General features: G+C 37.9%; 1 protein-coding gene across 7 annotated transcripts in view; it reads left to right on the top strand.

Moving 5' to 3' along the window:
• The window catches only part of LOC125346230 (cytochrome P450 2C18-like), a 262,366-nt gene that overhangs the window by 64,880 nt on the left and 183,202 nt on the right, over positions 1 to 14,284 (top strand). For 2 of the 7 annotated variants that reach the window (XM_048338615.1, XM_048338618.1), the window contains exon 8: positions 12,010 to 12,151. The exons of 4 other annotated variants lie outside the window; for them this stretch is intronic. In XM_048338615.1, the coding sequence (XP_048194572.1) occupies positions 12,010 to 12,151 (142 nt within the window). Of the gene's footprint in view, positions 1 to 394; positions 556 to 2,888; positions 3,066 to 5,834; positions 5,918 to 6,138; positions 6,198 to 8,082; positions 8,271 to 12,009; positions 12,152 to 14,284 lie in introns of all 7 variants that reach the window. One more of the 7 variants, XM_048338625.1, reaches the window with a different exon arrangement.

The following is a 14,284-nucleotide window of genomic DNA, read 5'->3' as shown; positions in this document are numbered from 1 at the left end:
CTTTTCCTTTTGCCCTTTAAAATAATGGGCACTTTGTGTAAGAATCATACACAAAAATGAGATTATATATTGCATGAAGTCATATAATGCCCATTAGAATTGTTAAATGTACTGTGATAGTGGTTGATAGAGGTTTAAGGGGAAAGTAACAATGAGTTTAATGAAGTTATTTATACTATGTAATTTCTGTGCCAGTATTGTTGTAGAGGTTTTATTTATTTATTTTTAATAATTACTTATTTATTGCTAAAGTGATGTACAGAGGCCTTACAGTTTCATACATGATGCAGTGGGTACATTTCTTGTACAATTTGTTACAATTACTTGTAAATTCCAAAGGGATTTTGATGTGTGTATATAAGTGGTATTTAAAAAAATGTTTCTGATTCCTCAGACTCACCCTGTGACCCCACTTTCATCTTGGGCTGTGCTCCCTCCAATGTGATCTGCTCCATTATTTTCAAGAATCGTTTTGATTATAAAGATCAGAATTTTCTTAACTTCATAGGAAAATTCAATGAAAACTTTAGGATTTTGAATACCCTGTGGATGCAGGTGAGAACAAGGTCTTCTCTTCCTAATGAACCACTTATGCCAATTTTTTTGAGAAATACAAAATTCTGTATTAGTGTTCAATGTGTCTGCTTTCCAAATATTCACCTCACAGCATGGTTTATACCATTTTGTTGGGGAAGCAGACTTTGCTTCCTTCATTTTCTTTTTAAATATGCTTTTGCTTTCTTTCTTTTTCTCGTGGTTGTTCCTTAGTCTTTCTTTTTTCCTCCCTGCCTTCCCTTCTCTTTTCCCTCCCACCCTGCCTTTCTCTTTTTCATTTTTTGTGTGACTCTTGTAAACAATTATGAAGTGTACACTTTTTGCTGTGTGCATTTAGTTTTGACAGATTTCTTTGAATATGAGGAATCAAAAGAAGAAAAAGAAAGGGACAAGTAGGAAGAGGAAAGCAAGAAAGAGCAAAACAATGTAAGAAGGAAGCATAGGTGAAAGGAAGGAAGAAACAGGAGAAAACAAGGGAGAAATACATTTGTCTTGGCTGGGTACTGAGGGACTCCTTACTGGAGCCTCTCTCAATTTTTTACTGTTAAACATATCCCGGAAATCAGCAGGGGTTTTTCTAGGTCATTATGTAAGAGTTCTGATGTGTTGGGCATGTTCATAGTTCTTTTATCTCAGCAGCCTTTGAATGTCATAACTTTTCAGATACTGTCTGAAATCTCACTTGATATTTCTACGGTTTTGTTATCTTCCATATGCTTTAAATGTACCTAGGTGGTGTTGCATTGATTAGTGGCAATAGAAGGTACAATATTCCGTACTGCTTTTTCCACCCTGGTGAGGTCTGGCTCAAGAAACAAAGACAAGTGCTTTGCCTTGGTACTTCTGGTAGTCCTGAGACAGCTTCTTGGTTCTTAGAAACTCAATCTGTGTTGCTCTGGAACCAGTAACTAGGTTCCTACACTGGGAGCAAGGCTGCTGTTGTCAGGCCACTGCCAAGCCAAGAAGGGAAATGGGACAAAGACAAAAGGCTTTCCTACCATTTTGAAGTTGCTTTGTTTGTGTTTCGCCTTCAGCTTTTGACTAGTTTTTTACACATTGGACTTGTCCAGAGTTTGTACAAAGCAGATTCTGACAATTTTTGATCGACTTGCAAATTTTATGGAGAGCCAGACATTGGTGTTGTTTAATGGGTGTGGACTATTTTGGCATCACATTCCTGACTTGGTTTTAGCATCATGCTAGTAACATATCAGAAGGAAGCTAAGGCCTTTATTTTACAAAAGCCTGAATACAGGTCTGGTAGTCAAGCCTACTGAGTGGTGATTTTCCCATCAACCACTGTTTCCAAGCAGTTATTTGCGTCTGTCCAAGCATACCTAAGCACTTAGTGAACTTCTAGAATTCTTCTTGAAAAGCTTCCATTATTTATGGCTAGTCTTCCAGTCCAATGTTGACACTTCTTTGTCACATTAGTTGGAAGAAATCTTAAGTTGTGGTATCAAGTATGTAGAATGGGAGCATAGAGCTGTTAGGCACCTCTGAAGAATAGGGGTTCTTGATGCTTCAGCTGAGAGATGAAACACAGTAAGGATGCAAAAACAAGTAGATTTTGTTTGAACCAAACATTGTGTTTCAAACAACCAAACATTACAGGATCACCCCTTTAGATCTGCCAAGTCTTGTGTTTGCATACAAGATAATTGTATGTCTTTACAGGGATAATTTAACCAATGTAATGTATAGTTACTTATTCATAAAATTCTGAGTGAAGACCATAGTACCTTTGACCCTTCCCAGTTAACAAATCATGATACTACTCCTGAGGCTGATTGTTACTAGTTGAAAGAGGAGGGAGTGGCTCTGAACTCAGTAGTAAGTTGTCCTAACTTAATTAATCTCTGTACTCATCTATAAAAGAGAATCAGAGCAATTTGTGACATTTTATATTCCAAGGTTGTAGGTAAAAACAACCTAATTGACATAATTGTTTTAAAAATAAAATATACTGGGATTTCTTATTGTATTCAATTACCTGGTCAGTTTTTCATTTTAAGTTTGTCCGCATAGAAATTTCTCTTATTTGTTTAATCAAATGTTAAGACAAATTTCATTTATTCTAGTTTAAAAAACACAGGTAATAATTTTGTATGTGTGAATTTAATATATGTTTATAACTTAAGTTTTTGAAGAAGAAATCTGACTGTGATAGTCAGTGTGGTATCAAACTTGTGAGCTCAAAGAATCTATCTGAACCTCTCCAGTAGCTGAGACTATAAATATGTGCTACCATACCCAGCCTCAGAAGACTTCATGTATATAAATATATATATATGTATATATATATATATATATATATATATTTGTTCTTTAAGATCTACAGTGCTTTTCCAGGTATCATGAAACATCTCCCAGGGAATCATAAGAAATTATTTAATAATATAGCTGATATACACAGTTTTATTCTGATGAAAGTAAAAGAACATCAAGAAACCCTGGATATCAACAATCCTCGAGACTTTATTGATTGCTTCCTGATCAAAATGGAACAGGTAAAATACATTTGCTTGCATTTGTGTGTTCATGTTAATTTCTATACTTTTTTTTTTTTTTTTTGGCCAGTCCTGGGCCTTGGACTCAGGGCCTGAGCACTGTCCCTGGCTTCTTCCCGCTCAAGGCTAGCACTCTGCCACTTGAGCCACAGCGCCGCTTCTGGCCGTTTTCTGTATATGTGGTGCTGGGGAATCGAACCTAGGGCCTCGTGTATCCGAGGCAGGCACTCTTGCCACTAGGCTATATCCCCAGCCCAATTTCTATACTTTTGAGATAATTGATTTGATGAAAAACACTTGTTAAGCACTTTAAACACTTATTCTGGGCATGGATCTGAAAAAAGCATCACTGAAGATTTAAAATGCAATTGTTAAGTAAGTAGAGCACACAGATTTTGTATTTCAGTTTGGATAAATATTTAAGACAAGGTGTATGCACCTTAGGTGAAGTGGAAATACAAATAAGTTAGAAAATACAAATTATCAAGCCTTAAAATAAAAGTGAGCAGGATCATGTCAAAGTGTATGGGAGAATGAGGGTGAAGAGTTTAACCTGGTCAGCCTTCCTTTATTTCATGGATGTGCAGTGAGGAAATGGAAGGGGATTTCAGATGGGTTGAAGAATGTAGTGAGAAATTTAAATGTGTATGGGGCAAAGAGATGGAAGATAGAAGCCTTAATTGAATGTAACCAGTAATGAATTGGAACAGACAAGTAGGCAGAGAAATCTTTCAGTTACTTAGCAAACCTAAATGCTGGCATGGAACATTTTGATTTGATTAAGTTTGTATCTGAATCACAACATATATACTTACATATTTAGGGAACATAATACATGGGAGATTAGCAAAATGATTTTTTAGATGAAAATGGAGCTCAAGGACCAGTTAGTTATAAGAGTGTTCACCCCCTTGGATTTTCGAATGATGAAAATGTAGACAGACTCCTGAAATTATATCAAGTCATCACTGTTACAGTAATTTCAGAGTCCCATTGGTATTAGTTTTGGTTAGAGTAGAGGGACATCAAATGATAACATTTTATGGGAAATTTTTATCAATAAGGCATTTATTTTCTTTGGTAAATATAACCAAGGAAGAAATGATTGTGATTATGTCTTGGAACAATGGTATAAATAGGGCTGGAAACTGGGTGAGAGGCACAATACAAATGACATAAGGATGTTTAGTATGGGTACTGGGGTGGGGAAATGTCCAGACAGAGTTGAAAAGTAGTTAAATAGAGAGAATAAATCTACTCTCTTAGGCCACCATAATTTTCTTCTACCATTTGGAGCACAGGGCAAGTCCATGATTCAACTAAAGTGGCAAGGATCCAAGGAGGCGGTGAAAGTGACTTTCAGAGGATTGTTTAGAAATTTGGGCTGAGACAGCTCAAATCATATGTTCTTGATTGAATGGTGTGAAGAACAGGGAATGATGTTAAAACTAATGTGAAGAATTAATTAAATTAACTCTTTTTTAAGTTAGTGATGCTTATCTCCTTTTGTCTAAATTAATTGGAGAATCCAATTAAAGTCATTGATACCTTACCAGTAGAATGTAAGTTACTTGAGTTCTGAATATTTTGAACAAATTGAGAGTATCTTTAATATTGTGAAGTATTGTTATAAATCCTTTCTTACAGTGGGTTCAGTGGTCTTCTGCACTTCAATTACCATTGGGTGTTTGCTATTATATATATATATATGTATATATATATATATATATATATATATATATATAAACATATCTATTGTCTTTTCTTTTTTGATACTGGGGACCAAACCCAGGACACTGCACTTTATAGGCAAGCACTTTGCCACTAGCTATACCCCATCCTTGTCTAATGTATTTTAAAAATATTTTATTACTTGGATTTCATTAAAGTGTTCCGAATCTAAACTTATTTTGTAATTAGGTAACATTTAAATTTTATTTGCATATTTTTAAAGTTTATAAACTTTGTGATTTAAAATTTTGATTTTATACAATGTAATACACTATATTCTAATATTTGATTACATGTATATAATATACTCAGTTTGTATTCAACCCTCTCTATTTCTCTCTGGTCTTCTTCCTCCTTACTCCCTGCTGTCTCTTTCCTTTATCCTACTAGTCTTCCCTTTACTTTGTGTGTGTGTGTGTGTGTGTGTGTGTGCACCTGCCTGAGACTTGAACAAAGGGCTTGGGCAATATCCCTGAGTTTTGTGCTCAAGGCTAGTGTCTTACTAGTTGACCCACAACTACACTTCTTGGTGGTTAAGTGGAGTTAAAAGTTACATAAACTTCCTTGCCCAGTCTGGCTTTGAACTTCAGTCCTCAGATCTCAGCCTCTGGCAGAGCTAAGATTTGCAGCTTAAGCCTCTGGTGCCAGGCCATACTGGTGCCAGGCCTTTTATGTATTTAGCCTTGATTCTAAAATATTCATGTTCCAAATTGAAACTTATACCACTTTACTGTCATATATGTGTTTTACATTGAGATAAAGGAAAAAAAAAAGCAACACAGGTTCTTTCTCTATGATATTTACAAAAACTGTTTGGCCAATATAGCTTTAAAAAACACAGAAAATGGAGTTTTAAAGCAGGTGTGTAGGAAATGAAGAATGTGCCATGTATTTTACATTCTCTTCCATACTGTATTTTTGTTGTAATAAGTATATCTGCTCTCCATTTTCAGAGTTTGCTGGTTTCTATACAAACTAAATCATTTTGGATTTAGTATAAATTGCCATAATAACTAATAAATAATCACAAATTTCTAGGAAAAACAAAACCAGCAGTCTGAATTTGTCATTGAGAATTTGGTGGTCAGTGCAAATGATTTGTTTGTAGCCGGAACTGAGACAACAAGCACTACCCTGGGCTGGGGATATAGCCTAGTGGCAAGAGTGCCTGCCTCGGATACACGAGGCCTTAGGTTCGATTCCCCAGCACCACATATATAGAAAACGGCCAGAAGCGGCGCTGTGGCTCAAGTGGCAGAGTGCTAGCCTTGAGCGGGAAGGAGCCAGGGACAGTGCTCAGGCCCTGAGTCCAAGGCCCAGGACTGGCCAAAAAAAAAAAAAAAACAAGCACTACCCTGAGATACGGACTTTTGCTCCTGCTGAAACACCCAGAGGTCACAGGTAAGAACAAAGAGATAAACAGGAGACTCTGCTAGTTTCCAGATTCTCTCCATACCCCTTTTGTACTGGAACTGGAACTTGAACTCAAGGGCTCTTGTTAAGGCATTTATTTTAGAATATATGCCTATACTTATATATTATATATACATTTATACTATTTAAAAAATAATTGCCCACTTCTGGGGCTTGCACTTGGGGTCTGGGTGCTGTCCTTGTACTCTTTTGTTCCTGCCTAGCAGTTTAGAACTTGCGCTACATCTCCATTTCCAGTTTTTGGGGTAGCTAATTGGAGATAAGACTCTCATGGACTTTGCTGCCCACCCTTGATTCAAACTGTTAACTCAGATCTCTCCCTCATGAGTAGCTAGGATGATGGGTTTGAGACACTGGTACCTGGCTTGGAGCACATTTTTGATGGCCAATAGTTTAAGTTTTACAAATAAGTTTAGTTTTTTTCATTAGTAGCTGTTTATTGATCAATTTTTTGATAGAAACTTATTTCAGATCATCAGATAATTGACCAGACAGAATCATAAACATTATATATCTTTTCGTTTACAAAAGGGAAATGGGTAGGCTGGGAATATAGCCTAGTGGTAGAATGATTGCCTCATATACATGGAGCCCTGGGTTTGATTCCTCAACACCACATATATAGAAAAAGCCAGTAGTGGCACTGTGACTCAAGTGGTAGAGTGCAAGCCTTGAGCAAAAGAAAGCCAGGGACAGTACTAAGACCCTGAATCCAAGCCCCAGAACTGGCCAAAAAAAAAAAAAAAAAAAAAAGGGAAAGGGCTCAATTTGAAGGGAATCAACTTTGCACCAGTAGCATTTTAATTTTTTTCCATTTATATTTAAGCAAATGTTGGCAGGGCACAAATCATTAGCCATATATCATTTTGATGTTCTTTGTCAGAATCCTGTTGAAATGGCCATTCATTACAAATGAGAATTGCTGTTGTATAAATGGGAGAAGAGTATTGGAAATAGGCAGGAGGCATTAAGAAACCTCAACACTGAAGTGTAGAGACAAGTATCCAGACAGAGAAGTTGAAATTAAAAAAAAAAACCTACCTATAATCTTAGCTATTCAAGAGACTGAGGTATGAGGATAACAATATGAAGTCAACCCTGGCAGTTGAATCTGAGCAATGTAACTCCAACTAACAAGCAAAATACTGGAACTAGAGGTGCAAGTGAAGTAAATGGTAGAGTACTAGCTGTGAACAAAAAAAAGTGAACAAGAGTACAAAGCATGAGTTCAAGATACAGTACACCCCCCCACCCCCCCCCCCCACACGCACAGAATGTCTATGGGGAGAATGAAGATGAAAGAGAATAACCTTAGTGGTTTCTAAGTGCATACATATACAAACATACATACACATACACACCCATATGCACACCATAAAATGTTAGTGCCACTCAGTTTTAGGGCACTGCTATTATTTTGATGTAAAATTAGTTCATGTATTCTGTTTTTGTTTCTGGAAGGACAGTATTGTTTGCCTTTATATGTGCCACATATTTATGTATTGAAACATTTCATTCTTCCACTTGCATTAACTACCCTGTACAGTAATGTATAGAGTGTGTAGATTTATCTTAGTGCTTGCATTGTAGTAGAGCTATGTGCATGATTACATTGTCATGCTTTTCTCTAATACTAAGTGAACTTACTTTCTTTTCCCCCCCCCCTCTGTTTATGTGGTACTGTGGAATCCAACCCAGGGCTTCATGCATGCTAAGCACTCTACCACTAAGCTACATTCCCAGCCCAACTTCCTTTGACAAACCTCATCCTATGTCTCATGTGCTTGGCTTGGACTATAACCAAATATGCATTTTTCTCTTATCTTACCATTTCTTGGATGCATCTTATCAGCTAAAGTCCAGGAAGAGATCGAAAGTGTGATTGGCAGGCACAGGAGGCCATGTATGCAGGACAGGAGCCGCATGCCCTACACAGATGCCACTGTGCATGAGATCCAGAGATTCATTGACCTCATCCCCAACAATTTGCCCCGTGCGGCTACCTGTAATATCAGATTCAGGGACTATTTCATCCCCAAGGTATGTGCTTTCTTTCCCCTTGAATTTAGTTATCTTTCTGGACTCATGGTATGGTTTTAGTCCTCTACCATTAAAAGATGAAGAAAGTGAGAAATCCATAGGTAAGGCATATTCTGTGACTTTGTGCTGTTTTCTCTTTGGAGTTAAAATAAAACTTTGTAACATGGTGTCTTCCAAATATGTTCTTGAACAATATTCTGGATACTCTCAAGTATTTTTCCTCCCAGATAAATGATCAAAATGCAACTTGTCAATTTTTCAAATAACTGTTCTGATGTTTTTTTTTTTAAATCAGCATGTCATTAATATATTGATTAATTAGGGAATTATTGATATTTTAGCATATTGTCTTTCAATTCATGCATTTGATTATGTTACCAGTGTATCTGGTCTTTAAATTTTTTCCTATTATTGTGTTTTCAGTGCAATGAATTGCAATCTATTACGTTTGTCCTAAATAAATGAGATTTAAAATCTTATGATACTTGTGAACTTTTAAAAGCACCTCGATTCTCAAGCTGCACACTGGGGGCTTACTCCTATAGTTCTAGCTCCTCAGGAGGCTGAAGACCAGCCCAGAAAGAAAAGTCCTCAGTATTCAATTTCAAAAAAAAATCTTCAAAATCTCTTGCCAGAGGTGTGCCTCAGATGGTAGAATAGACGCTGAGAAAGCAAGAGACCCTGAATTCAAATCCCAGTACTGACAAACCAAAACAAATCCCACTCTGTGTCTGGTATATGGCAGTATAATTGACCTCATTAATTAATGACTTTTACCTAGCCAACATTGTTAAATTTACTCATCATTACTAATAATTTGTAGATTATTACGTAGTTTCCGTGTGCAAGCTATGTTATATGGTTTAATGCTTTATTTTCCAACTCATGTCATTTTTCTTCATTTTAAGTTAAAATATCAAATTAAGTCATACGTAAAAATCATATGAATTATATGAAGGGAGGTTTTATGGCATGCTTATATTCAGGCATGTATTCATTGTGTGATATGGTGAACTGTAGCTGATTCTTCAGATACTTTTCAGCTCCCTATGAGGACAATACAAAGTCCATGCTTCTCTCTGAGGTAGCAGTATCTATCACCTTCTAAAGTCAACTCACTAGGAATATCACATTAGAACTTTTTACTTCTGTCTATGAGTAAGTGATCAATGACTGGGCTGTTCCCCCTTCACCTGACTCTCCCCATTCTCCCAGCTTTCAGTAATCAACACTGTCTTTTCAGCTTCTCACTGTTTGCCTGTATTTTCTTCTCCTTGTTTTATTGTTTCAGGTCCTACATTTAAGGCTAGAGTGTTAATTTTTTTCACTTCTTTTTAGTGATTCTGGTGTTTGAGCTCAGAGCCTTGTGTTGGTGAGGGAAATGCTATCCTACTTGAGCCACCCCTCCAGCTCTTTGTGCTTCATTTTGCTTTTTCAGTTAGTGTTGGAGGCTGGCCTCAGACCACAATAGTCCTACCCATCCTCCTGTATAGGTGGAACAATAGGAGCACCTCACCATGTCTGCCTTGTTTCTTGAGATAGGATCTTGTCAACTTTTAGTCTAGCCTGTCTTTGAACCATGATGTACCCATTCTCTAGGTCCTAAGTAGGTGGAGCTTAAAGCTTGAGACACTGTACCTAGTCATACTTTAGTATGACTCTATTTTATTTTCAGTTGATTTGTATAACTGTTTGTTGATGAAGATCTATTTTTATTATTTCAAATATGGATAGTCAATTTTCTCCATGCTGTTTTTTGATTAGAGTACTGAAACCATTAATATTCAAAGTTATTATTGAAAGGTATTATTGAAAAATGTGTGTCTTGTCATTTTATTATTTTTAATGTTTAATTCTTTGCTAACCTTTATTTTTATGTGATTATCTAGTGTAATTCATTCTTTCTCATATTTTCATTTCTGAGCTCATCTTCATCTTCTGTGTGTAGAGATCTTTGAAATATTTTCTGTAGTACTGACTTACTTGTCATGAATTCTTTTCTGTTTGTCCTTGAGTTTTAATTTTCTTTTATTTATGATGGATAGTTTTTCTGGCTAGAGGAATATAAGTTGTTAGGTGTGTTTCTTCAGGTCTCACTATACATCATTCCATATCCTCTCTGTTTTTAGGGTTCCTATTTTAAAACCTGTTCTTATTCTGAAGGGTTTACGTTTGTATGTGACGTGATGTTTTGTCTTGAAGCTTTCATTGCTATTTTTTTTATTTGCTGTACTCAGTTCTTAAGCTATAATATGAACTGGGAAGTTCCTTCTTGTTCTTGCCTTTGTCAAGTCTTAAAAAAAAATCTCCAATACTTGGGTGGACATTTTCCCCAAGAATGGGGTAGTATCTTCTATTTTATTGGATATATGTTCTATGCTCTCGTTTTGCAACTCTTCTTCTATGACCATACCCATTTGGGGCCTTTACTGGTGTCCCAGAGGTCTGGTATTTTCAGGTCATACTTTCTTACTTATTACTTACAATTTTCTGGATGTTCCAATTTTTTATTCCGTCATTAAGATTCTAATTCATTATCTTGTCTTCATCTCTTCCTCTCCCTTTCCACCTCTATATTTTCCTTTGTGACTCCCCACTTTCCATAGTATCTTTTCTTTTTTGCTATTCTGACTCTTCTCAGTCATGCATCAAGTATGTAGGCTTCTAATCCAACATCTTCACATCCCTCAAGTTATTCTTCATGGACATCTAGTATCTTATTCTCCTCTGCTGATATGTAATGTTTTTGCAACTTAAAATTACATTTTGGAAGTTATTTCTTTGAAAATATTTGTGATTAGAACTGTAAAGAAGCAGTACAAAATTGTTTTTAAAATAACATGCTAGACCTAAATATGACAAGCTTAAGAGAATGAGCATCTCCTCCAACTTTGAATTAAAATATTAATATATGTATATAATTTAAAATAAAAACATGTGTGCCTTGAAATATACAATAAAACATAAAATGCATATATGTAGATTTTAATCTATCCACCTAAGAACTAATCTATGTCTATGTCTATGTCTATGTCTGTGTAAAACCTGTGCATCTATCATGTCTCTAGTCAAATGCACTTAACATCTAAATCCTTTATGTATGAATAGTGTGATGAGGTCCCCACACTTTTAGATTTTAGGAGACACTTGAATTCCAATGTAAACACTCAATAGGTGTTATTGCACCTGTTCATATCATCCCAGATAATTAATTAATTAGATCATACCTACACATGAAAGTCCAAGTGAAAGAACTTGAAATACTCTTAACGTTTCAAGAATGATATCCTATTTTAAGCCATCATCCATGTGAATTCTTTGAAAACTGGAGTCATCAAATAGATTAACAGGTGAGCCCAGAATCCAGTGGCTGAACTTGGTGATAGTGGAAGAGATTTCAAAGGTGTTTTTGTTGGGGTAGTACTGGGCTTTGAATTCAAGCAAGCATTCAGACACTTGAGCCTCCCTACTAACAAGATTCAGAAGGTTTTGTACTCTAACTTCCAAGGACTCAGTCCTTGATCTGCTAATACAAAGCAAAATAGCAAAGCTTGGGAGATGGTCTGTCTCAGACTCCTCTCAGTTATTACTTGGTTTGCCTATGTGGAAGTATCACTGCTGTTGTTTGTGTTTCGGGTTCCCCTTTGTATAACACTGACCTCATTGGATGATGATGTGAGTTCTATCATTTCTTGCCATTGCTTGAGCTCTTCATTACATAATTATCTGTTGTTTCCAGGGCACCAACTTAATAGCATCTCTGACGTCTCTGCTGCATGACAGCAAGGAATTCCCCAACCCAGAGAAGTTTGACCCTGGCCACTTTCTAGATGAGTCTGGCCACTTGAAGAAAAGTGATTTCTTCTTACCTTTCTCAACAGGTAGTAAAATATAATTTATACTTTTTTATCAGAGACAAGATAACTTTAGGAACATTTTCTATTGTCATTAAAATGGGGATGTTTAGAGGAGATACAGTTATGTTCATTATAAGTACATTTCTTTTAGGTTATTGTTATCCCTTCCCTTCTCTCCCACTTTTAAGGTATTTTTTTGTTGTTGTTTTTTGCCAGTCCTGGGGCTTGGACTCAGGGCCTGAGCACTGTCCCTGGCTTCTTTTGCTCAAGGCTAGCACACTGCCCCTTAAGCCACAGTGCCACTTCTGGCCGTTTTCTGTATATGTGGTGCTGGGGAATTGAACCCAGGGCTTCATGTATACAAGGCAAGCACTCTTGCCACTAGGCCATATCCCCAGCCTTAAGGTATTTTTTGAGGTATTATTTTGCTCTAGTTGGACCTGAACCAAAAAATCAATCCCAATCCAATCCTCATTGACCACCCAAGAATCTGAGAGTGTGTCAACATTTGAGACCTACTTGAGCTTCCACAGTGCCTCCTCTGTGGCAGGTCAAGTTGCTGGAGGACCAACCCCAGGGCACAAGGTTTTCTGATCATGATCCATCCTCACTATGGGTTCATGTTAGTGAGGCTTTGCAGAATGTCTGAAGTAACCTCCTCAGTTTGAGACAGAGTAGAGGCTGATTGAATTCTCCTTCTGGAAATGTCATGGAGCTGCCCAAGAGCTCTCCTTAGAAGTGAAATTCAGACTTCCTGCCCTGAGAAAGCTACCTAAGTTGATCATGTGAGTATCTCTCCTGTGGTGTTCCTCACTTCCAGAGTGAGGCCTGGGGATATGCCGGGCTAGCTTTAAACCGCCTTCCGGGGCCTATTTGCCCCTTCTGTGTGTTCCCCTTCACTCTCACGCATATCCTCTGGCCAATAGGAAGTAATGTGGGAGTGAGGGCCATGGGTAAGCTCTGCACTGGGCGTGGCCACGAGAATGCCCTTCCCCCATTTACTCGCTAAGGAGACCAGGTACACATGGACATCTCTGAGTAATCTTCAGGAGCTTCCCGAAGTTTTATTCAGGGGAGGGGGTTTATATAACAGTAATGGCGGCAGGAAGAGGAGGGACTAACTGGGTATTAATGATTGGCTGATGAACTTCCCGTAGAGGCGGGGATCACAGTCCCCCCAGGACCGGTCCCCTGGGCTCAGGCTGGCGTCATGGTAGCACACGTGCTCACAGACGGAGGGCAGGGCAGGTTCCAGACCCTGGGAGAAAGTAGGAATGGCTGACAGCCAAGCAACCCGGGTCTTAAAGGTATAGCCATCCCGACAGGGATACAAGCACCCTAGAGAAAACAGTGGGCTCTAAAGTTATGCATGCCTGAGTTATGGAAGCATTTCACTGAAACCCAGTGAGACTACTACTATGAGGGAAGAACATATAGGTTTGTCAGGAGCTAAAACAGAGTGATTGTCCACTTCTTTCTTTTTTCCTTTTTCTCTTCCTTCCTTTATTTTTCTTCTTTCTTTTTTCCATCCTTTCATCTTTGCTTCCTTCCTTCCCTGCTTCCTGCCCTCCTTCCCTCCCTCCCTCCCTGCATCCCTCTATCTCTCCTTCCTCTCTCTGTTTTTCTGCCTTTCTTCCTTTGTTCCTTCGTTCGTTCGTTCCTTCCGTCCTTTCTCCCTCCCTCCCTCCCTTCCTTCCAGCCTCCCTCCCTACTTCTCAACCTCCATCCCTCCCTCCATTTCTTAGTCCATTTCTATATCTCTGTGTCTGTCTGTCTCTCTGTCCATCACCCTGTCTCCTTTTTTTATGACAGTCCTAGTCTTGAACTCAGGACCTGGGCACTGTCCTTGAGGACATTACATAAACCATAGGTCCTTTCTTATTAGCAGGATGATGAGTCTTAAAGTTGATGGAAGTAGGGATGGAGGAGGAGGGACCATGCACTGTGCTCTGTGGGATGGAAGGAGTAAGATTGGAAGCTGGGCAGGGAATGTAAAAGGCCAGGAGAGCCTATTTAGGCCTTTTCTCAGTAGGACAGATAGAGGAGTCCCTTTACTTTTTAAAGTATCAGAGGTTCACATTTGAATGATCTTGAAATTATACTCAGGGCCCATGTTTGTACATTTTCTTCTCAGCCTTTCTTCCTTCAGCTTATTGG

Source organism: Perognathus longimembris, chromosome 2, assembly GCF_023159225.1.
Source record: "Perognathus longimembris pacificus isolate PPM17 chromosome 2, ASM2315922v1, whole genome shotgun sequence".
Lineage (NCBI taxonomy): Eukaryota > Metazoa > Chordata > Mammalia > Rodentia > Heteromyidae > Perognathus > Perognathus longimembris.
Note: the sequence above shows the minus strand (reverse complement) of the source record. Positions and strands in the feature narration are given on the sequence as shown.